The 26,103-nt window shown below is 27.6% G+C and overlaps 1 protein-coding gene across 5 annotated transcripts in view; it reads right to left on the bottom strand.

The window, feature by feature from the left end:
• LOC107449376 (3',5'-cyclic-AMP phosphodiesterase 4C) overlaps positions 1-26,103 on the bottom strand; it is a 174,426-nt gene that overhangs the window by 25,777 nt on the left and 122,546 nt on the right. For all 5 annotated transcript variants that reach the window (XM_043047737.3, XM_043047740.3, XM_043047741.3 and 2 more), the window contains 2 exons: positions 22,318-22,426; positions 22,028-22,242 (listed from right to left, as the gene is read on the bottom strand). In XM_043047737.3, the coding sequence (XP_042903671.1) occupies positions 22,028-22,242; positions 22,318-22,426 (324 nt within the window). The remainder of the gene's footprint in view (positions 1-22,027; positions 22,243-22,317; positions 22,427-26,103) is intronic.

Raw genomic sequence — 26,103 nt, 5'->3', positions numbered from 1 at the left:
ATTCAATCCGTTAAACATTTTTATTATTATTTCAATTTTATTACCTCTTTACTAATTGTTTCTCATAGATGGCAGCACTAATATTTTACCTAAACATTTTTTTCTTCTTCTTCGATCAAATGTTTTTTTTAAATTTTATTATATTCGATTCAAGCTATAAGCAATATTTTACATCTTCGCGATTTTTGTTAACTGTTTTATTATTGTACTTTTAAACCTAAACCGCGTTTTAATTCACGCCGGTAAGTTTGATTTCCTATTACATTTTTCTTTTATTTCATGATTTTTTTCAAAATAAGGTTTTTTGCGATATCGACACATATAAAGAATAATTTTTATCTTAGGATAATTATTCTTTATTCAGAAATATCGCATTATTTATGGCAATTAGATGTGTCTTGACAACGACTATTTGCTTATACCATTCTTGTTTCTCTACCATTTAGTTTTTTATTTTTATTTTATTCATGTTTTTCATGTTAATTTGTGTATATATATATATATATATATATATATATATATATATATATATATATATATATATATATATATATATATATATATATATATATACAGGGTGCCTCAGTTAAGCGTTTCAGAACTTCTAAGAGGGGTAGGGGGCATCCTGACGACTCGAAATCATATAGCAATGTGGGGTCGGAAATGCTTTCCTGAAGCGGTGACGTACACAGAAGCACCATAAAGAAAAGAGACCGTAAGTGAAAAATCGCTATAATAATACATTGAAAAAATTATATGGTACATGGGCCAAAGTAAGTGTTCGAAGTTTATGCCACCGGCTACAATGTACTCCTCACATCTCCGGCGCATGGACATTCAATCATTCTGCAATACTCCAGGCATATCTCGCAGGCAGCTATTGCGATTCTTGCAATCAGCATTATCAACAGGGGTGTCATAAACCAGTGTTTTCATATGACTCAAGGAATCAAGATATGATAGGTCGGGTGATCGAGGAGGCCATATAATTTTTTCAATGTTTTATTATAGCGATTTTTCACTTACGGTCCCTTTTTCTTTATGGTGCTTCAGTGTACGTCACTGCTTCAGGAAAGCATTTCCGACCCCACATTGCTATATGATTTCGAGTCGTCAGGATGCCCCCTACCCCTCTTAGAAGTTCTGAAGCGCTTAACTGAGACACCCTGTGTATATATATATATATATATATATGATAATTCATTAAATCTACAATAATATACGATTAACTCAATGATTTTATATAGCAAATATAGCAATTATAACAAATCGATAAACTCTTTCACAATTTGATAAAAAACAATGGATACCCAACTAAAGTGATAAAATTCTATATAAAATCATTGAGTTAATCGTATATTATTGTAGATATATTTACTAAAAACTTTCTTTGGTAATTTATATAATTTTCTTATGCGCAAATCCATTTCGGGCAAATCCGTGGCTAAAATTATTTAATAAAAAATTTCTTTATTAATTCATATAATTTTTCCATGTGCAAATCCATTTCGGGCAAATCCGTGGCTAAAATTATGTGCAAAACAGGGAATTAATGTTTCTTTCTCTTTTCTATTTTCTTCTTAAATTAATATTTATTTTCTAAAATTATCCATAGTCAACTTTTTCAAATTATTCAGTATAATATTACCTTGCGCACATCCATTTTCGGGCCCATCCTTGGTAACTAATAAATCAAACGCACTTCAGTACTGCAGTAAGAACGCACTTTAAAACTAAACTCCTCTAGTTATGCTCAATTTGCGCTTTTGTTTTCACATTTTGCAATCTGGCAATCTTGTTACGAAAATATTTTAAATCATTCTTGAAAAATTTCCCGCTCACGTAAGTTCATTTGAATTCACTACTCGCTTTATAGATTATGTTTTATTCTGTTTTCTCTTTAAATTTTATTTTCTGTTTTTACGTGTTATTTATACTTATTGTGTTCTATTTTATTTGTTGTAATATGTGTAAAAAATTTTTGAGTGCTCCTCACACTATTGTATTCATATATTTTACTTTGGCTATATTGATACAATATTTGAAAGCACTCTTTTTTGCGGATATAATCGTGTGGGCTGATGAAAGATAATATCTTTTATTTTCCGGATTTTTATTATTATTATTTTTCCCCCAGTTGCTTGTTATTTTTTTATTATTATATTTCCTTTTCTCTCTTTTTTGATATGTCTGTAATTTTCCTCTATTTTATCTTCATTTTGAACTTTGTTTTAACTTCATTTTGAATATATATATATATATATATATATATATATATATATATATATATATATATATATATATATATATATATATAAAAGAAAAATAATTATAAAAAAAAATAACAAAAAGAAATACCGCGAATTTTATAAAACCTTCTGATTGCGCATCAGAATCGTACCCCAAAATTTTTTTGCAGCATCTCTTTTTTCTTTTCCATACCTGAAAGGCTTGAACTGAGGTGTAAAAGCAATTAGCCCTACAACTCTTCATAAATTTATAATAACTTAATTAAATTTGGTTTTAGTACAGCATTTTTATACAAATAACATCTTTAAAAAAATAAAAAATGTCAGATTATAAGTTCAACGTTAAAATTTTGAAATATTGGAAAATCAAAAGTAATTTAATTTTCACTTTACATTCAAATTTTTATTTTTAAAGTATTAAAACGAGTACTATTTTCTACGCCCAGAAAGCAGATTGAAAAATTCCCCTCTTGGTTGCCTATAGCAACAGAGACACACAATGTTATGACGTCTCGTCATTCATTCAGTTTCTTTATGGTTGCTTTAAATTGTTTCACTTTCTGTGGCGAGGTACTTTGGCATATTTTTAAACTTTCGCCATAAATATAAATCTTTATTGCGGCCCAATTTTTTCGAAATTTTGTCTATTTTGAGGGTCAGGATTCCAAATATGTAAAAAAAAAAAAAAAAACATGTTTATTCAGAGAAAGTACGTTTTTATGTCTGATTTTGTAACATAATTAATAGTTAGCACTAATTAATTAGCATATTTGAGGTCACCCCCAGGAACCATTAAAATTGACACTTAGTTCGTGAAAATCCGATCATTAGAACGAAAGTTATTCAGTGTGATTCGTTTTTTCTTCCAGACTGTACTTTCTTCACTCTTGATGATTCGGGTAACTAGCTCTTTTATTAATTCCTTTTATTTTTAACACTAGAAAGACTGAAACTTAGTATCTACCTATATTGCCTAAAAGCAGTCAAAATGACTGCATTGAAAAAGAATAAATAAGATGTAAATAAATTTGTTTAAAATTATTTTTTAATATTTTTTATATTATTCACAGTTATATAGAAAGTTATTAGTAAATATTAACACTAAAAAAATTATACGTTGTACAAAATTCTGAGAAATTGTGTCATTATATACATCATTGTTTTTCCAATTGAAATCAAAAGCAGTGAAAATGACTTCCTTAGGCAATCAGAGGTTAAGCAACCAGAAGGTTTCAACGACTTGATGATGAACGGGCACCCCTGTCAACCGATATGACATAAAATGTTCTTGTCCAAAAAGTGTAAATTTTGTTTTGGAATTGCATGCAAATACATGCTTGTGATATTCGCGCATATTTTTATTTTTACGATCGTGCTCCTGAAATCAGTTTCCCCGTCCTTCAATCGTTTCATGTTTTAGAAATATATTTGATATTATTTTATTCTGGGATATCATGGGTCATATAGAAAAGTTTGGATTCGTTCGAAAGGTTTTTTTGATGCAATTTTTAAATAAATGGTGGCTAATAAAATGAAGGATCCAGTAAATTTTTTAATGCAAAAACCCATATACAAGGTGATCGCACTAAAACATGTATACGGGAAGTGACTTGTTGAGCACCGAAAAATGATCTTCTTAGAAGCACAATAATTGTTCAAAATTAGGGTCCATTATGATCTCCAGAATGCGATTTTTGTGGGCTCTAACTTCTTTATATGGAAGCATCCACAACTTACTTGAGGACTCCCCTTTTCATTACGCTCGCTCGAAAACATGTAATGCGTTCATCATGTAAATAAACAGATTTTTCCTACCGTGTCTTTTTTGCGTTCATGTCACTTCAGATCCTACGTTCTTTCACAAAATGCATATGTTTTAGTATGCTCAAGTTTATCCCGTGTATAAATTATTTTAATGCATTTCATATATATTTTCAAAAATAGTGTAAATATAAAGTTTTGCAAACAAATATTTAAATGAAATTAAAATTCAAAAATCGGATTAATTCTTATGTAATAATAAAGTTTTGTTATGGTAGAATTAGTTCAGGCAATATAGCTATTGCATATCTTGTTCATCATACATTTTGTATAACTTCTTAATTTTTGCTCAATTTAGAACAACCCTCATGTCAATTTTCTTATACTTTTATCAATTTATTCCCCTTCAATTTCTCTCCACTTTACTAATAAACATAATTTTCTAAAACACTGTCCTAAAACCACGAAATTTGGGGACACTTTAATAATTTTCATTTTTCATGCAAATAAAGTTTCCCTAAATTTTATATTTGTTCTAATAACCCCCACCGAGTGTCCTAAAATCATAATTTTGAAGAGTATCTTTCCTTTTATATTTAACTGTCACTTAAAAAATAATTTATTTTAAGGAAATTAAAATTTAGAATGTGACTCTTAACATTCAAAACTAACAAAAAGTTTATGTGAAGAAAAAATAATAATCTTACAGAGTAAAAAATTGATAATTTCTTTAGAAAATTACAATCTCCTCTGTTATTAAATCTGTATTCAAGAAATAAAAAAGAAAAAACTGAGATTTTTCTTTATTTTTTTTATACAATTTTCTGTGTAATGATTTAAGCTTGAATGTCTTTGAAAACTTCATAGCATAGGGTAACATATTCATTATAACCAACATTAGATATTATTATTAGAAAAGGATGAAGCAAAACTTGCTAAAAAATTTTTTTTCTTTTACTTTGCTAGATGGTCATTTTTTTTAAAACTTTGGATTCGCATCGTATTGTTAATATTTAGAAAATGTTTTTTCTTGGAAAAAATATGAAATTGGAGACACTTTCCAATTTTTATTTTCATGAAAAAGAAAAAAGAATAACCAAAAATCGTGATTTTAAGAAAGTTCTTAAGAAAATTATGCTCAACAGAAGGTGGGGGCGGGGATTAAGGGGTCTGGAATTGAATTGATGAGGGGAGAGAGAAACTCACATGAGTGTTGTCAGAAGTCGAAACCAAATAAAAATTTCGCAAGATCGGCAAAAAGATATTTTTTATATGTAACTAGATTTCACAGTAGAATTTTTTATTAGTTTCAAATCTCTAGTAATACTTCTTCTTGATTTTTCTCCGTTAAAGTACTGTAAGAGACGTCATTTCAATGCTATAGCCATTGTTCCCATAGCTTAAGTTTTTAGCTTAGTGTTTACGGACAGATTTTGGCATTGAACTTGTAGCAAATTTTTTCTAGTTTTCAAATACCCTATCAGAAATTTTCTATCTTGCACTAAAAAAATATTAGCAAAATCTGGATTTTTCCTGGGAATAAAATATTGAACGTATTTCCCGGAAAACATTTTGGTCGCAGAAGACAAATTTGTGCTCTGCACCGAAAAAATCGCTAATTTTTTCAGGTGAAATTGCCTAGATTAAATATTCAAAACAATAAATGTAACATAAAAAGTTAATATATTTTGAGTTGTTGTTAAACTAAGGTATAATATTTTGACAAGAAGGAAATGAATGTTTTAGAAGAAGTAGCAAGAGAGAAACCTTTTCCGAAATGAGTTTAAAATATATGAATTTTAATTCCAATTTTATTTAAAAAAAAAAAGAAAGAAAAAAAAGGGTAACAATTATGGTAAATATATTTAGTCCTATAACTTAGATATTGCTCCCAAGAAAAATCCAGGATCCAAATTCTTTTTGAAAAAAGTCCGACCGGCTGGCTTTTATAAAAAAAACAAACAGACTTTCTTATTAAAGTTTTTATGAAATTGAATTGCTTTTTTTTAATAATTTGTATACATTAAACATTAAAATTTAAGTTTATCACTTATATTTTATGATCATTTACTATAATTCAGAATTAAAATCTTAGAAGAGTTATTTAAAGTTTTATGCATTTATTATTTTCACAATTTACAAAAACTAAATTAATTAACAAAACTAGTTAACCGAAAACTAGTTAAAATGCTAATTTAATATACATATATATCAACGTCTAAACTTTGCAGATATATATATACAGGGTGTCTGAGTTAAACGTTTAAGTAGGGTAGGGTGCATCCTGACGACTCGAAATCATATAGCAATACGGGGTCGGAAATGCTTTCCAAAAGCGGTAGATGGCGTTGTACGAAAGTTCTGAGCTTTCGTGCAAGGAATCGTTATTTAGCACAAGGACGCGAAGTTAGTAGGATGACTGATTATACGAACGCAGAGTTAGCCGATATGCATTAGGCGTACGGGGCTGCAGATTCTAGTGGGCCAACAGCACAGCGTTTCTATGCGGAACGATTTCCGACGAGGAGTATTCCCAGTCATAATTTCTTTGCACGCCTGCACCAGAGGTTAGTTGAGACTGGTTCATTTGAACGAGCTGGCAGGGACCGGATAAGAACCGCACGAACTCAGGGTTTCCCGTTCAAGCGTCTGGAGGATTGTCTGAGAACACAACATGCATCCGTTTCACATGCAGCGTGTCCGGGTACTACAACCGGATGATTATGCACCTCGTATTGCTTTCGCACAGTGGTACCTTTGAAAGTGTGCTACATATCCCCTTTTCCCTGGTAAAGTTTTGTTTTCCGATGAGGCATCCTTCACATGGGAAGGAATTTTCAACACGAAAACGCCCATATCTTGGCGGAGGAGAACCCGCATGCAATACGACGTCGTGCAGCACAGACTCGATTTTTGGTCAATGTTTGGGCCGGTATTATGGATCACCTAATCGGACCTTACCTGTTACCGTTTCGTCTAACCGGACGTAATTACTTGATCTTTCTGCTGCTAGTATTGCCACAACTTTTGGGAGACGAACAGATTTCTGCATCGACGCAACAGACAATGTGGTTCCAACACGATGGAGCCCCTGCCCATTTCAGCCGAAATGTTCGTAACCTCCTAGATGTCACATTTAGTCAACAGTGGATCGGGCGTGGTGGTCCAGTGCGTTGGCCTCCTCGGTCACCCGACCTATCATGTCCTGATTTTTATTTCTGGGGCCATATGAAAACACTGGTTTATGACACCCCTGTTGACAATGCTGAGGAGCTGGTAGCAAGAATCGCAGTAGCTGCCGGAGAAATTCGAGATATGCCTGGAGTACAGCAGAATGTTCGGATGTCCATGCGCCAGAGAAGTGAGGTGCGCATTGTAGCCGGTGGCAGAAGCTTCGAACTCTTACTTTGACCCATGTATCTAATGCTTTTTTCAATGTATTATTAAAACGATTTTTCACTTACGGTCTCTTTTCTTAATGGTGCTTCTGTGGACATCACCGCTGCAGGAAAGCATTTCCGACCTCCGACCCCGCATTGCTATATGATACGTTTAACTGAGACACCATATATATATATATATATATATATATATATATATATATACTGTATATATATATATATATATACTATATATATATATATATATATAGTATATATATATATAGACTGTATATATATATATATATATATACTATATATATATATATATATATATATATATATATATATATATATATATATATATATATATATATATATATACATATATATATATATATATATATATATATATATATATGGGTGATTCTTTTTAAACATGACAATTCGGATTTAAAGTCTTCAAAATATTTATTAATATCTTACAGACAGCAGTGTAGTTTATTGACATTTGCTCGAGAAAAAAATAAAATAGAAATTCACTAAATCTTGAATGCCAGGAAAATGACATATTAGCTTAGAAGTTTAAAAAACAGTCATTTTAAGTTAATAGTAAATAACTCAACTGAAGCCTTTATGTTAGATGAACCATAAATTGTTTAAATTAATTCTTTTTATCCACTGTAGAGAGAATCAAAAAAATTTTTGTTGCTGATACGTACGGAATAAAATTGTGTATAATAATCAATCATTAAATGAATTAATAACTTTGATTACATCCAAGCATATTACAATCATACATAAACTTGGTATTAGGTTAATATTTGCTTTCCCTCCTTACAGTATTAGCAGTTAAAAAAAATTCTGGTAACACAATGTTCTGGCATTCATAAGACAGGAAAATGACAGCCAGGATAATGACAAATTCGCCATTTTATAGCATATAACTTTGCTTTAACTTAATATTTTGGCCTAAGAAGTTCATATTCTGCAGAAAAAAACAGGATTTCTTAAAATATCTCAGATAAATCTATGAAGTTTACGTTATTAATGATTTCAAGAAGCCAGGAAAATGACAACACAAAAATCTACTCACATTGAAAAATTTTTTGAAATAGATTTTGAGTCCGAAAATTGGTTCTTTATTCATGCAACAAGACATGTTCATATAGGAGGGTATCTAATCAATCTATTAACATAAGATATTGATTGCTGGCTCTATCTATTTTGGTTATAAACCACGAAATAAAAGTAGCCAGGAAAATGACAGATTTTCTTGGGACAAACAAATTATTGACAGAAAAAATTAATTTAAGCAAAGTTTTTGTAAATAATACCCTCTGCGTATATTCTAGAAATGCTTACACCGGTTGAGATAAAAAAAATTAGAAATTGAAAACTTTATCGGAAGTTTTGAAGCTAGTTATTATTGGAAACATTGTTTGGGACATGCCAGGAAAATGACATTGTGAAGTTCAATTAAATTTTTTAACGATACAAAGCAGTCAATGCTAGTGCAAAGTCATTTTAAAATGCTAACAGCAATGCTATTTATTAATTTTTTTAAAAAAAGTTCTTCTATTATTATAGTATTAGATCTTGGAGCAAGGGACAGTGAATTGTCATATTTCGTGAGAATCACCCATATATATATATATATATATATATATATATATATATATATATATATATATATATATATATATATATATATATATATATATATATATATATATATATATATATATATACTGGATACATACTTATATATATATATATACTGGAAAAGACACTTTTTTACATTTTCAATTTCTCAAGAAATACTTATTTTGTTTTGTAAATTAGGATTATTTATAAGAATTATTTTATAAATTTGGAGATGCTTAGTTCATGCGATTTTGAATACTTAACAATAAGATCATTCAGAAGTTTCGGAGATCGACACAATAAATTACGAAACAAGTATTTTGAGCACCCACGCTGGAAAATTAAGCAATACGTTTGTAACTTGTATTGATTACTTTAGTTGTTATTTTTAATAACTGCATAAAATTTCATAATCCTAGTGTTGAAGATATGGACTTTTTATTTTTTTTATTTTTTAAATGAAGTTTTTTGCCTTACGTTTTATTGCAATAACTTTATAAATCTTCAATGGAATCAAACAATATTTTTGGAGCAATTTAAAATTAATTACAAAATTATTTATTCAAAATTATAAAAAACTGTGCCAGATATAAGTATTTTAGTTAATTCTTTTATATTGCGTAGAAAAAAGTAAATTACATTTGTAGTGAATCGTATTTAGCAACTAACTTAAAAAGTTTAAATTAAATATCTTAAAAAGTTTTAAGGTAAGTAGTCTTTGTTCTTTTTGAAAGAAAGCTCAAAATGATCACGTGAAAGTGCAAAGACTAGTTAGAAAATTGCTTAAAACTTTTCAAATTTTTGCAGGTATTCAAATCAAACTTTTTTCATTCGTTGCCAAATGCAATTCCCTACAGAATTAAGAAAAATATTATAAATTTTTTTTCTCACACATCGCAGTATAAAAGAACAATCTTGAATACTTATATCTTGAGCAGTTTTTAAAGAGTTTATATCAGGGCTCGAAAAACAGCCCGTCCTCGACGGTCAAAAATTCTCCGCGGACAACGAATTTCTCGAATCCGACGTCCGCGCGGACGGCCATTTTCCTGTTAATGTTCGTGATACATTTTCAATTTTTGTTATATTGCAAGAGACTTGGAAGTTACGAGGCAGCAAAATGACCCACAATACAGCAACATACTGCGCATATATTGATGTTTTCTCTGTCTGGGAGTACTGCAGCGGTTGAAAGGGGCTTCGCAGCAATAAACTTACAAAAAAACACAATACGTACTGGTCTTAAACAAGAAGATTTAAAAGCAATTATGAACATCTACCTAAATGGAAAACCCCTTTCAGATTTCTGTTCAGAAACTTCTGTAAATCATTGGCTTGATTGTGGAACTGGCAAACGTCATATTTGATTCATTTAGAAAATGCAGTACCCTCTTATGAATTGACATTCCAGATAACTTGACCCTTGTCATTTAAATTATTTCATAAAAGAAATACTAGGTTACTATTAGTAACCTAGTATTTCCTTTATTACTGTATAATGTAATGCTAGTAACGACTAATTCATTGTGCAATTTATATAAATGTTTGTAATAAAGAGGAGAAAATTATATTTTTATTTATTTAAAAGCGACGGGTTAGTTTCAACGGAGGACGGTTGCATTGTTGGACAAGCCGTCCGCGGGGATGGGTAAAATTTCTGAGTTTTTTCGAGCCCTGGTTTATATAAATAAAATTTTATATAAATTTTAACATTTTATATAAATAATTTGGTAATTAATTTCAAATTGCTCCAAAAATATTGTTTAATTCGACTGAATATTTATAAAGTTACAGCAAAAAAATCTTAAGGCAAAAATTAGTCTTTTATAAAAATGTCCTAAAAATTATCTTTTATAAAAATGCCCCCATAAATATTTACTCTAGATTTACGAAATTTTATGCAGTTATTTCAATTAACAACTCAAGTAATCGATACAACTTACAAGTTTATTGCTTGATTTTCAGGCATTGGGGTGTCCAAAAATATTTCTTTTCTTTTGTAATTTATCGTCGGTTTCCCAAACCTCTGAAAGCTTTAAGTCCTATTGCTAAATATGAATTAAGCATCTTTAAAGTTATTAAATAATCCTTTAAGTATTTCTTGAGAAATATGTCTCTTCCATTATTGTAGGGTTAGACGCCTTATAAGCTTCTATGAAACATCTTAATTATCAGGTGATTGACTATACAGCTTTATTGTTTTTATGAGACCGGTTTGCACTTGTTTGTGTATCAATTGGTTAAATTAGACGATAGGATAAATTAGAAGATATATTATATAAGTATAGAATATTTATTATACCAAGCATTATATTAGTATATTATAATAATTAGATCAAATTATTAGACGCACTGTAGCTTTTTAATAATTACATGATTTGCACGAGTTTATACGCGATAGTAGTAAGCAGAGGTTTTGGTGCGGCGGAACTTATTTCTGCCCGCCTGGAAGTGACGTCATCATGGAAAGTCAATGGATGCTTATTTCTGCCCAACCGGAAGTTGCTTATTTCTGCCCGCTTGCTTATTTCTGCCCGCCTGAAAATCGAAACTTCGTCTGCAGCGTCAAGGGGAGCTTATTTCTTTTTTTTCTTAAGCCTAATATATTTTTAGTTTCGGTTTCTGTTTTTAATTTAGTTTCGTTTTTTAAATATTATTTAATTTATTAGTTTTTTTGAGGGTGGCAACACTTATTATTTTTATATTAGTTTCTAAGGATGGCAACACTTAGAAACTTTGTTATTTGGGGAGATATTGTATATTATGAAGTAATGACATCATCTTTTATTGCATAATAAATATCCTACACATGCTTTAACTCTAGTGGCGCCATCTGTGTGGGAATGTTAGAAATAAAATAACTTTAAATCTATTTTAATATTTAAATCTGTTTTATTATTATCTATTAAATATAATTAAGGCTGAGGATCGAACTCACGCCAACCAAAAAGCCTTCGCGGGTCAGTAGTTGGATATCATAACCACTGACCCACGAATGCTTGGTTAGATATGTGTTAATAAGTTAAACTTTTGTATTCTGAACACGTGTACAAGTGAAAAGGATTTGATAACGATATCATCCTACTGTTTCATCCATATATTTTTCACTTAACCTTTTAACAGTTATTAAATAATTATTTCTGCCCCTCTTAATGTTATTATAACTTTCTCTGGATGGCAACGGTACAGACCATACACGTGTTAATTATTACATAATAAATAAATGATATCATGCACATGCTTTTTATTCTAATGGCTCCATCTATACTTAAATATTAAAAAGAAAATATATTAATAACTCTTCATTTTAGTTATTTTTTAATATAAATATAGTTGATAAGACTTTAATTATTATTAACCTAATCAATACTAATGAATGCATTTTAAAATAAATTAATTCAATATAAAAATAAAATTTTTATTTATTTAGTACTGTGAATATTAAAAGTATTAGACTTAAAGGTTTATTAATTTTAAATCAATGAATATTATTTTATAAGACTTTATTTTATCATCTTCGTTTGGATTTACGGATATCAATATAGTCTTGTCATTTTTGAACCCAGAAGACAAGGGAACTCCTAGATCTTGAGACAATGCATGTGTTCGAAGTGGACTTTGTGAGTACGCATGTTATATGAAGAGGAAAACCACGAAAAACTCATACGCTTAGTCCGACGACAAGTTGTGGGCTTGGTTTTGTTAACCAGTATCCTGTGAATGTACAGAGATCAGAGGAAAAACTTAAGGTTTTACTTTGAAAAACTAGAAAATTTTTACAAAAATAAAATTATTTTTTTAAAAGATAGATATTATTTTTACAAAAATAAAAATATTAGAAAGTTACCCTCAATAGTAAAAATATTTTCTGAAAATTGGAAAATGTTAATAAAAAGTTTGAAATATTTTTACAAAACTAGGATATTTTTACAGAAAGCAAAAATATTTTACTAAAAGATAGAAAATTTTCATAAAAACAAAAAATATTTTCTGAACTGTTAGAAAAAATTTTTTACAAAAAAAAAAATATTTTCTGAAAATTGGGAAATGTTAATAAAAATTTTGAAATATTTTTACAAAACTATGATATTTTTTACAAAAAGCAAAAATATTTTACTAAAAGATAGAAAATTTTCATAAAATAAGAAATATTTTCTGAAATGTTAAAAAAATTTTACAAAAAATAAAAATATTTTCTGAAAAGGACTTTGTGAGTACCCATGTTTTATGAGGAGGAAAACCTCCTACACTTAGTACGGGACTTGGCTTCGTTAAATGTTTCATCATTTTGAAAAAATACTAACATAAATAGTAGGCACGAGAATTCGTTATTCATGTGAGAATTCGTATAGTATGTCATCTACTTTTAATGAAGGAAACTATTTCGTAATTAATTAATCTATAAATTAATTTATCTAATACGTAAATTATAACATAATTAATTAATCTATGATTAATTTAATCTATTACGCAATCAAACTAATGATGAAAACATTAATATGATATTAGCAATGAATGGCTGCTAGTTGAAAACTGGACAGATGCCTTTGATTTCACCTAATTTTTAGTTTTGCAAGAGCTCCAACACGTATTAATATAGATATTTAAGAAATATAAATTTTATTAGTTTTCTATAAATCATTTATGAAAAAAATATTATCTAATTAAAAACTAATATATATCAATATATCTACGGTGTTTATTTAATCATATTTTTATTAAAATAAATACATTAAAAAATTTGATTTTATTTTCTATTAGAAAATGAGTAACGATATATTTATATTGTCAATTATATATTAAATTTACTTAAAATTTTAAATGAATTGTTTTAAATCTAAGAAACATGTAATGGGAATTTTTGCCGTTTTAAATACACTTATATTCAAAACATATTCATTTTATTATTATTTAATATTATAATAATGCAAATAACTTACTTTATTTTGAAAATACGAGTAAATTCAAAAGTATATAACCTTTAACGGATACTGATTACAGAACTTGGGTGAGCCATGTTATCTATTTTCGCACAAAATTTTACAAAGATAATGTCTGTCTGGGACGTTTGGGGTTTATCCACATTTTATCAATTAGGCATAATATAAAGTATAACATAGTGCTTCATAATTGTTATAGAGCGTGGGAATACAACTATTTCTCAGAAAATTGTTAAGAAACATATGATGTATGCTCGCAGAAGTGGTTGGGTGAAACTTTGAATAAAATGTTATTTATTTTATTAAAACATATTTTGTCTTTATTGAGCAATTTCACATGTGAAAAAGTTTATATTATCAAGAAAAAATTACACTCTTTAGTAATTAATACAAAAAGTTTCAGAAAAATACATAAAATTTTCTGAAAATTAGGAGATTTTAGCAAAAACTTAAATATTTTTATAAAACTAACAAATTTTTAACAAAAAAGTAAAAATATTTTCCTAAAAGAGAATTTTTTTTTTTGTAAAAGCATAAATATTTTCTTAAAAGATGAAAAATTTTTAACAAAAAGTTAAAATTTTTAATAAAAAGTTAACATTTTTTCTTAAAAGATCGAAAATTTTTCCAAAAACATAAATATTTTCTTAAAAGATAGAAAATTTTTAACAAAAAGTTAAAATATTTTCTTAAAAGACAAATTTATTTGTAAAAACGTAAATATTTTCTTAAAAGATAGAAAATTTTGTGAAAAAGTTTGAAATATTTTTATAAAATTAGCAAATTTTTAACGAAAAGTTAAAAAACGTTTAAAAGATAGAAGATATTTTGTAAAAACATACATATTTTCTTAAAAGATAGAAAATGTTTAACAAAAAGTTAAAATATTTTCTTAAAAGACAAAATTTTTTTGTAAAATCATGAATATTTTCTGATAAAATAGAAAATTTTGTTAAAAAGTTTGAAATATTTTTATAAAACTAGCAAATTTTTAACAAAAAGTAAAAATATTTTCTTAGAAGAGAAATTTTTTTTTGTAAAAACATAAATACTTTCTTAAAAGATAGAAAATTTTTAACAAAAAGTTAAAATATTTTCTTAAAAGACAAAATTTTTTGTAAAATCATGAATATTTTCTGATAAAATAGAAAATTTTGTTGAAAAGTTAGAAATATTTTTATAAAGCTAGCAAATTTTTAACAAGAAAGTTAAAATATTTTCTTAAAAGAGAAAATTTTTGCAAAAACATGCATATTTTCTGAAAAAATAGAAAATTTTGTTGAAAAGAAATAAAAATGCTACATTATTTCCTAGCTCGATAAGATTTTAAGATGATTACTTTAAGTTAGATCAATAAATATTTTCTATAAAATCATTTTAACATTAATTTTAATTCATAAAGGCAGGAGAATCCGTTGGTTCTATGAACCATTCAGAGTGCGGGACAAGGACCCATATTTAAATACTACTTTCTACAAAGTTCATGTTCCATCCAGACACCCATCTCTATGAATTAGCCGAAAAAACTTTCCAAAAAGTTTGAGATATGTGGGTCTTGATTACAACTTCATAGTTTCCTAATTCTCGTTGTCTCTTTCTTAAACACTTCCAATCCATTTTCACAATTTTATTCATCTTTTTATTGTTATTTGTGGAATGATCTATCTTTTTTTTTTTCTTGAGCAAGACGGTGTGTGAATGGATCGGATATGATTGAGTAAATCAGATTTTAACTTAAAAAATTCACTACACAAATTAAACTTATGCGAAACTAAATGAGTCAGTAAGTGTCTCTTTAAATTATCATTTCGAGAAAGATCTTTTTACATTCTTCACATTCAAAAGTTTCTCGATTTTTCATGAGTTTTTAAATGTCTACTCAAGTTACACTTCCGATTAAATCTCTTATCACATAAACGACATTTAAAGTCTTTTTCATTTGAGTGAATTTTCAAATGTTGAACCATATTCCTTTTATGTGTGTGTCTATTTTTCCACATATTTCACATATCTACAAAGTAAAATAAAACGCTATTTGAATATCATACTACATTAACTCAATGAATGATTAAAAAAAGTTAAAGTATTCTACAGAAAAGGATTATTTTTTTAAAATTGTTAAGGTCTTAAAAGTTAATATCGTTTTTTTTTCTTTCGAAAATCAATTTTATATCGCAAACTGTAACAATTTTAACTACATACGCATATTGAAATCATCATAAGTTTTCAAAAATCTTCGAAACCTAAATATTCAACAAGTAATTTATAGTTATACAGAAAATATTTTAATAAAACCGAAATAGTGTAAGTGTGATTCAAGTAAATATTAGAATATAATAATGTTATAAATAATAGAAACAACTCCCATTAGCATTGTTATTCGTATTAGAATTCGTATAGTTTTCCGTCATTTGCTTTTAATGAAGGACACTATTACGTAATTAATTTATTACGGCTATAAGTACTGTAATTTTCTTATTTGATATCATAATAATGATAAAAACTTACTTAATTTTAAAATTAGGTGTCGTATTTAAAACTATCTCACTATATATTAATGGATATTGACAGACCGTGAGAGAGCCACGATAACTATATCCTCATGTATATAGATAATTTCTGTCCGGGGCGTTTGGGTTTTATCTGTATTTCATTAGTTATAGATAAGCAATATCCTAACATTTGTGATTAACTAATGAAATACAGATAAAACCCAAACGCCCCGGACAGAAATTATCTATATACATGAGGATATAGTTATCGTGGCTCTCTCACGGTCTGTCAATATCCATTAATATATAGTGAGATAGTTTTAAATACGACACCTAATTTTAAAATTAAGTAAGTTTTTATCATTATTATGATATCAAATAAGAAAATTACAGTACTTATAGCCGTAATAAATTAATTACGTAATAGTGTCCTTCATTAAAAGCAAATGACGGAAAACTATACGAATTCTAATACGAATAACAATGCTAATGGGAGTTGTTTCTATTATTTATAACATTATTATATTCTAATATTTACTTGAATCACACTTACACTATTTCGGTTTTATTAAAATATTTTCTGTATAACTATAAATTACTTGTTGAATATTTAGGTTTCGAAGATTTTTGAAAACTTATGATGATTTCAATATGCGTATGTAGTTAAAATTGTTACAGTTTGCGATATAAAATTGATTTTCGAAAGAAAAAAAAACGATATTAACTTTTAAGACCTTAACAATTTTAAAAAAATAATCCTTTTCTGTAGAATACTTTAACTTTTTTTAATCATTCATTGAGTTAATGTAGTATGATATTCAAATAGCGTTTTATTTTACTTTGTAGATATGTGAAATATGTGGAAAAATAGACACACACATAAAAGGAATATGGTTCAACATTTGAAAATTCACTCAAATGAAAAAGACTTTAAATGTCGTTTATGTGATAAGAGATTTAATCGGAAGTGTAACTTGAGTAGACATTTAAAAACTCATGAAAAATCGAGAAACTTTTGAATGTGAAGAATGTAAAAAGATCTTTCTCGAAATGATAATTTAAAGAGACACTTACTGACTCATTTAGTTTCGCATAAGTTTAATTTGTGTAGTGAATTTTTTAAGTTAAAATCTGATTTACTCAATCATATCCGATCCATTCACACACCGTCTTGCTCAAGAAAAAAAAAAGATAGATCATTCCACAAATAACAATAAAAAGATGAATAAAATTGTGAAAATGGATTGGAAGTGTTTAAGAAAGAGACAACGAGAATTAGGAAACTATGAAGTTGTAATCAAGACCCACATATCTCAAACTTTTTGGAAAGTTTTTTCGGCTAATTCATAGAGATGGGTGTCTGGATGGAACATGAACTTTGTAGAAAGTAGTATTTAAATATGGGTCCTTGTCCCGCACTCTGAATGGTTCATAGAACCAACGGATTCTCCTGCCTTTATGAATTAAAATTAATGTTAAAATGATTTTATAGAAAATATTTATTGATCTAACTTAAAGTAATCATCTTAAAATCTTATCGAGCTAGGAAATAATGTAGCATTTTTATTTCTTTTCAACAAAATTTTCTATTTTTTCAGAAAATATGCATGTTTTTGCAAAAATTTTCTCTTTTAAGAAAATATTTTAACTTTCTTGTTAAAAATTTGCTAGCTTTATAAAAATATTTCTAACTTTTCAACAAAATTTTCTATTTTATCAGAAAATATTCATGATTTTACAAAAAATTTTGTCTTTTAAGAAAATATTTTAACTTTTTGTTAAAAATTTTCTATCTTTTAAGAAAGTATTTATGTTTTTACAAAAAAAAATTTCTCTTCTAAGAAAATATTTTTACTTTTTGTTAAAAATTTGCTAGTTTTATAAAAATATTTCAAACTTTTTAACAAAATTTTCTATTTTATCAGAAAATATTCATGATTTTACAAAAAAATTTTGTCTTTTAAGAAAATATTTTAACTTTTTGTTAAACATTTTCTATCTTTTAAGAAAATATGTATGTTTTTACAAAATATCTTCTATCTTTTAAACGTTTTTTAACTTTTCGTTAAAAATTTGCTAATTTTATAAAAATATTTCAAACTTTTTCACAAAATTTTCTATCTTTTAAGAAAATATTTACGTTTTTACAAATAAATTTGTCTTTTAAGAAAATATTTTAACTTTTTGTTAAAAATTTTCTATCTTTTAAGAAAATATTTATGTTTTTGGAAAAATTTTCGATCTTTTAAGAAAAAATGTTAACTTTTTATTAAAAATTTTAACTTTTTGTTAAAAATTTTTCATCTTTTAAGAAAATATTTATGCTTTTACAAAAAAAAAAATTCTCTTTTAGGAAAATATTTTTACTTTTTTGTTAAAAATTTGTTAGTTTTATAAAAATATTTAAGTTTTTGCTAAAATCTCCTAATTTTCAGAAAATTTTATGTATTTTTCTGAAACTTTTTGTATTAATTACTAAAGAGTGTAATTTTTTCTTGATAATATAAACTTTTTCACATGTGAAATTGCTCAATAAAGACAAAATATGTTTTAATAAAATAAATAACATTTTATTCAAAGTTTCACCCAACCACTTCTGCGAGCATACATCATATGTTTCTTAACAATTTTCTGAGAAATAGTTGTATTCCCACGCTCTATAACAATTATGAAGCACTATGTTATACTTTATATTATGCCTAATTGATAAAATGTGGATAAACCCCAAACGTCCCAGACAGACATTATCTTTGTAAAATTTTGTGCGAAAATAGATAACATGGCTCACCCAAGTTCTGTAATCAGTATCCGTTAAAGGTTATATACTTTTGAATTTACTCGTATTTTCAAAATAAAGTAAGTTATTTGCATTATTATAATATTAAATAATAATAAAATGAATATGTTTTGAATATAAGTGTATTTAAAACGGCAAAAATTCCCATTACATGTTTCTTAGATTTAAAACAATTCATTTAAAATTTTAAGTAAATTTAATATATAATTGACAATATAAATATATCGTTACTCATTTTCTAATAGAAAATAAAATCAAATTTTTTAATGTATTTATTTTAATAAAAATATGATTAAATAAACACCGTAGATATATTGATATATATTAGTTTTTAATTAGATAATATTTTTTTCATAAATGATTTATAGAAAACTAATAAAATTTATATTTCTTAAATATCTATATTAATACGTGTTGGAGCTCTTGCAAAACTAAAAATTAGGTGAAATCAAAGGCATCTGTCCAGTTTTCAACTAGCAGCCATTCATTGCTAATATCATATTAATGTTTTCATCATTAGTTTGATTGCGTAATAGATTAAATTAATCATAGATTAATTAATTATGTTATAATTTACGTATTAGATAAATTAATTTATAGATTAATTAATTACGAAATAGTTTCCTTCATTAAAAGTAGATGACATACTATACGAATTCTCACATGAATAACGAATTCTCGTGCCTACTATTTATGTTAGTATTTTTTCAAAATGATGAAACATTTAACGAAGCCAAGTCCCGTACTAAGTGTAGGAGGTTTTCCTCCTCATAAAACATGGGTACTCACAAAGTCCTTTTCAGAAAATATTTTATTTTTTGTAAAATTTTTTTAACATTTCAGAAAATATTTCTTATTTTATGAAAATTTTCTATCTTTTAGTAAAATATTTTTGCTTTTTGTAAAAAATATCATAGTTTTGTAAAAATATTTCAAAATTTTTATTAACATTTCCCAATTTTCAGAAAATATTTTTTTTTTTGTAAAAAATTTTTTCTAACAGTTCAGAAAATATTTTTTGTTTTTATGAAAATTTTCTATCTTTTAGTAAAATATTTTTGCTTTCTGTAAAAATATCCTAGTTTTGTAAAAATATTTCAAACTTTTTATTAACATTTTCCAATTTTCAGAAAATATTTTTACTATTGAGGGTAACTTTCTAATATTTTTATTTTTGTAAAAATAATATCTATCTTTAAAAAAATAATTTTATTTTTGTAAAAATTTTCTAGTTTTTCAAAGTAAAACCTTAAGTTTTTCCTCTGATCTCTGTACATTCACAGGATACTGGTTAACAAAACCAAGCCCACAACTTGTCGTCGGACTAAGCGTATGAGTTTTTCGTGGTTTTCCTCTTCATATAACATGCGTACTCACAAAGTCCACTTCGAACACATGCATTGTCTCAAGATCTAGGAGTTCCCTTGTCTTCTGGGTTCAAAAATGACAAGACTATATTGATATCCGTAAATCCAAACGAAGATGATAAAATAAAGTCTTATAAAATAATATTCATTGATTTAAAATTAATAAACCTTTAAGTCTAATACTTTTAATATTCACAGTACTAAATAAATAAAAATTTTATTTTTATATTGAATTAATTTATTTTAAAATGCATTCATTAGTATTGATTAGGTTAATAATAATTAAAGTCTTATCAACTATATTTATATTAAAAAATAACTAAAATTAAGAGTTATTAATATATTTTCTTTTTAATATTTAAGTATAGATGGAGCCATTAGAATAAAAAGCATGTGCATGATATCATTTATTTATTATGTAATAATTAACACGTGTATGGTCTGTACCGTTGCCATCCAGAGAAAGTTATAATAACATTAAGAGGGGCAGAAATAATTATTTAATAACTGTTAAAAGGTTAAGTGAAAAATATATGGATGAAACAGTAGGATGATATCGTTATCAAATCCTTTTCACTTGTACACGTGTTCAGAATACAAAAGTTTAACTTATTAACACATATCTAACCAAGCATTCGTGGGTCAGTGGTTATGATATCCAACTACTGACCCGCGAAGGCTTTTTGGTTGGCGTGAGTTCGATCCTCAGCCTTAATTATATTTAATAGATAATAATAAAACAGATTTAAATATTAAAATAGATTTAAAGTTATTTTATTTCTAACATTCCCACACAGATGGCGCCACTAGAGTTAAAGCATGTGTAGGATATTTATTATGCAATAAAAGATGATGTCATTACTTCATAATATACAATATCTCCCCAAATAACAAAGTTTCTAAGTGTTGCCATCCTTAGAAACTAATATAAAAATAATAAGTGTTGCCACCCTCAAAAAAACTAATAAATTAAATAATATTTAAAAAACGAAACTAAATTAAAAACAGAAACCGAAACTAAAAATATATTAGGCTTAAGAAAAAAAAGAAATAAGCTCCCCTTGACGCTGCAGACGAAGTTTCGATTTTCAGGCGGGCAGAAATAAGCAAGCGGGCAGAAATAAGCAACTTCCGGTTTGTAGACGGGGCAGAAATAAGCAACTTCCTACATGCAATGGGTTTTTATTCGGGAGATTTTTATATACTTGTATACTTTCTATTTCTATTTATTTTTAATGCTTTACAATATTAACCAATTGATACAGCAGCGTAGAAAAATACAAACCGGTTTTATCCGAGTAAAAACAATATAGTTTCATAGTATCACCTGATAAGTATAATTTTACCTAGAATGTTATAGTGTCCAGGGATCAATAGGTAAACAAAAATATTACCAATCCTAATTCTTCCTCCATTGGAGTATCTACACCATATTTTGGTAATATACTAAAACTATTGCTATGGCAAACAGTTTTCTTAATTCCTGAAATTCTAGACATCGCTTGACCAGCTCGACCTTTTGATTTTGGTAATGGTGCAAAGGTTATTTCTTCTGTTCCTTCTTCATCTTCTTCTTTAAGAGTATCAAGATCAAATTCTTGTTTTTTATCTATTCAAAATAATCATTCCTTTAGTGTCACTAAAGAGATATATTTTTAAATAGAAGGATAAAAACGATATTTACCATTGATTTCTTTACCTAAAAACGTACTACAAATATAATCTGATATTTGGCTTCCAGATTTGGATTCGGAAGAAAAGTGACTTAGTTCTTTATTCAGCATTTTCTTAAACTGAAAACAGAAATCATTTGGTTTTTAATACATTAGGGTTATAGAACAAATTTATGTTGCACAGTAGGAATGCCTATCTCTTCCTTCATTGGGATTTGTCAGAATTTCAATGGCATTTTTTCAATAATTTATCTCAAATAATATCATTAATTAAAATTATTTTTGTGGAAGCACAACTCTTTTATTTTCTTCCACTACGGTAGATAATTTAACCTTCTTTATTAATAGAGATTAAAAAACATTAATCTAAGTTGTAATACCAAGGATTTTTTATTTCAAGCAAAATCTTATCAATCACTTCCCTGATTATCCCGAGTTAACTCGGGTATGTATATATTGCAAATATTTATCATCCCGAGAAAACTCGGTCGTTGCAGAATTTGTCAGTACATTTTGTTTTATCATGTTATTTATCATGTATTTTATCATGTTTTATCATTTTGTTATTTTGTTTTTGTTTCTTGGTCGGAAGCAGAAAACTTTATCTGTTGTGATTGGAAGTTTGCCAAGTTTTATTTGAGAAATTTACTGTGGGACTGCACACGTGGTTCGTGCGATTGTATATAGCAGGGGTGGCCAATCTGTTGCTCGCGAGCCACATGCGGCTCTTTGAAAAATTATTTGTGGCTCTCGATAAATGTACCCGAGTTCCCTTTTCATTTTTGTGCTATTATAATTTAAAAAAATATTATCGTTCCGTATGTGTTTCAAAATATCTTTTAAACTACTGAGAACAAATATGAAAGACTAAGTGCAACGTTGTTCAATTCAAGGTGAGTTTTCCATTTCCAATATAATTATGACCCAAAAAGCATCTAGAGAATTAGAATCAATAGAGATGCAAGAAGGCTGCTTGTCGAATTATTTCAATATTCGGAACAATGTACTTATGCGAATCATTTTAGTTCACTTTAAAATTCGTAAAATCGAAAAAACCGATTAGTATTAACTAACCAGTATCTCAAAGAATTACGGAGAAGTGCTGTCACCAATTATTCACCAAATTTTGAAGAATTATCAAGAGAAGTAAAATATATGTGTTTAATTTTTAATACTTAAATTCAATACACATATTTTGTACTTTTACTTATGTGTTTTCAATAAATATAATTTATGTAAAAAAAAATTTTTAATGCCTTTTTTGCATACCTTTTAAATACGTATTTAATTGCGCCTCGCGGAAAATTTCAAATTCTGAAAAATGGCTTGACTATCAAGGAGCTTGGTGGCCACTCCTGGTGCATAGGAGTAGAAAAAAAAAAAAAAAAAAAAATGGCGTATTCTTTCACTAACGTGTGAAAAGTTTCACTTTGTGTCGTTCCTTGTTTTAAGAACTATCATATGAAGACTAATTTTTTTTCATTTGCCCGAGATAATTCGGGATAGTAAATTATAAGTAAATTAAATGCTTCTTACACATAAAAAAATGAAATTTCAACTTAAAACTTGTGTATTATGTTTTGCTTCATTTCCTTGTATTTATTAATAAAATTTAAGAAAAATATGATGATTTTTTGCATTTTTTTTTCTTTAAAATAACTGGTAAGGGAAAGTGGTAAAGAATCTGACATAAATACTATTCGTAACCATAGCGTGATTTCGTCGACTTTTCGTCCCGCAGTGAACTGATCGTAAAGACAAGGTTTCCAGTAGAACACCGAAGTCAAGCATCACTGGCTGCCGTCAGTTAAGCGGGTGGGTGACCACTTTAATCAACCAACGTAGGGATCGATCCTCGTTAAGCTGTTCTACCATAAAGTGCTCAACTTCACCCACAGATCGTCATGCTACCGGAGCCTCTGCAGTGGATCAAAATTGTGATGGACTGTCTTTGGATAATTCTCGGGAATGTTTCCCAGACAATCGCTCATAGCCCATTGTGGAGCTTTAGTGCGACGTAAATAAAATAAAATACGTACCTACCGTCTTTTTTCACGTCATTTTTCTGATATTTTTTGTACAATGTAACTATGTCACGCGAATTTCGAATTAGAGTTATAACTTTTTGGTACTCTCGATTAATGACGATTTAATCTTTTTTTCGGTGAGATAGAATAGATTCCACTAGATTTTTTCTACAACGATATTATTAATACGATGATATTGCAGTATGAAAAGTTGGAATTTGAGTAATCACTTTTTGATGCGCATGATTCGCGCTATTCTAATCATTAATCCACGTCGTTTTTTGGTCATTGTTTTTAGTTATTTTTCGTTTTTATGGCATTTTAATACGGTCATTCAAATTTCGGTATTTTTAATATAATTTCATTTCGTTACCCGAATTTTAAATTTGAGTAATCACTTTTTGACGCGCTTTATTCGCGAGTATTCCATTATTTATCCGCATAATTTTCCGATAACTTTCTAGGCAGTTATTTTTCGTTTCAACGTTTTGTATGGTTCTTCAACTAATGATATTTTTAATATGATTGTTATTACGATACTAAAATTTCAAATTTGACTTATAGCTTTTAGACGCTCTCAATTCGGGACTATGCCGTCTAAATCAATGTAATTCTCAGCAGTTACCTAGTTTCTTTTACTTCCGATCCTGCAATTTCTACATCATTTTTAAAATCCTTTATTTTAAATACGATATTATTAATACCGAAATATTTAGAATAACGCATTTGAGTATTTCAAACTTTCATACGATTATAAATGTTTAATATTTATTATTCAGTGATCGTTACATTACAATAAGTCACACAGCAATGATTATGCTAAATTCTCTGCATTACATTGTATTGTGATATCGTTTTAAATGTATCTATGCGAGCCCTGATTTTGCAGTCGTATTATTAGCACTAGCAAACCTTAATACAAATTTTTAAAAATGACATCCTGCTCGGCTTGAAACTTAAATTTAGGTTGTAAACACATCAAAAAAGTTACATCAACAATGTTGTATCATGGTTTGTATCTCAAATGGAACAATTACGAGTTTTAATCTAAATTTTTTTTCATTTAAAATATGAAGTTATCAAATCTTTCAACAAAAAATAAGCATCTTTTAATTACTTTTTATGTACTCAAAAAATATTTTTCAGCACTATATACATTAAGAAACTGCAAAATAATTTTTAAAGACTTCACATGATCATGATAAAATAATTAGTTTTTGACAATAACTCTTTCTCTGATTATACTAGCCATTAAAAAATGATCGAGAGATTTTTCGGTTCGATTTCAGAGGGTGGAAAATGAAGCTTGAAATTGGGAAATCTTGCAAAATGCACATGAGAGTGCAATAATATCATCGAGGCCAGCTCGCACATGCAGACCAGCAAGTATTTCATCAAACCTGCAAAATGATTGGCGCTTTCATATGCTATGGACTGACAGTATGCTGAAACAGATCGTGGTTGAATGAATTATGAAAAAGTTGAATAGAACAATATGATAAGCACGTTTTTCCATAATACGTGATGAAAATTGTCATGGTAAAGAAAAAAATGTCATTTTTGAAAATCAAGCACTTTTTAAAAACATCCAATGAAAAACGTACTTTCAAGAGCTTTGAAAAAACGAAAATCGAAAATAAGCACCTTTAAGCACTTTCTAAAAACACCCAATGAAAAAAGCACCTTTAAGAGCTTTTAAAAAACGAAAATCGAAAATAAGCACCTTTGAGCACTTTTTAAAAACGCTACGCACCCTTTCAAATAGGCCTT

The sequence above is a fragment of the Parasteatoda tepidariorum genome, chromosome 12, assembly GCF_982258835.1.
Source record: "Parasteatoda tepidariorum strain Cologne lab strain chromosome 12, Ptep-v5.0, whole genome shotgun sequence".
NCBI lineage: Eukaryota > Metazoa > Arthropoda > Arachnida > Araneae > Theridiidae > Parasteatoda > Parasteatoda tepidariorum.
This window is presented reverse-complemented; position numbering and strand designations above follow the sequence as displayed.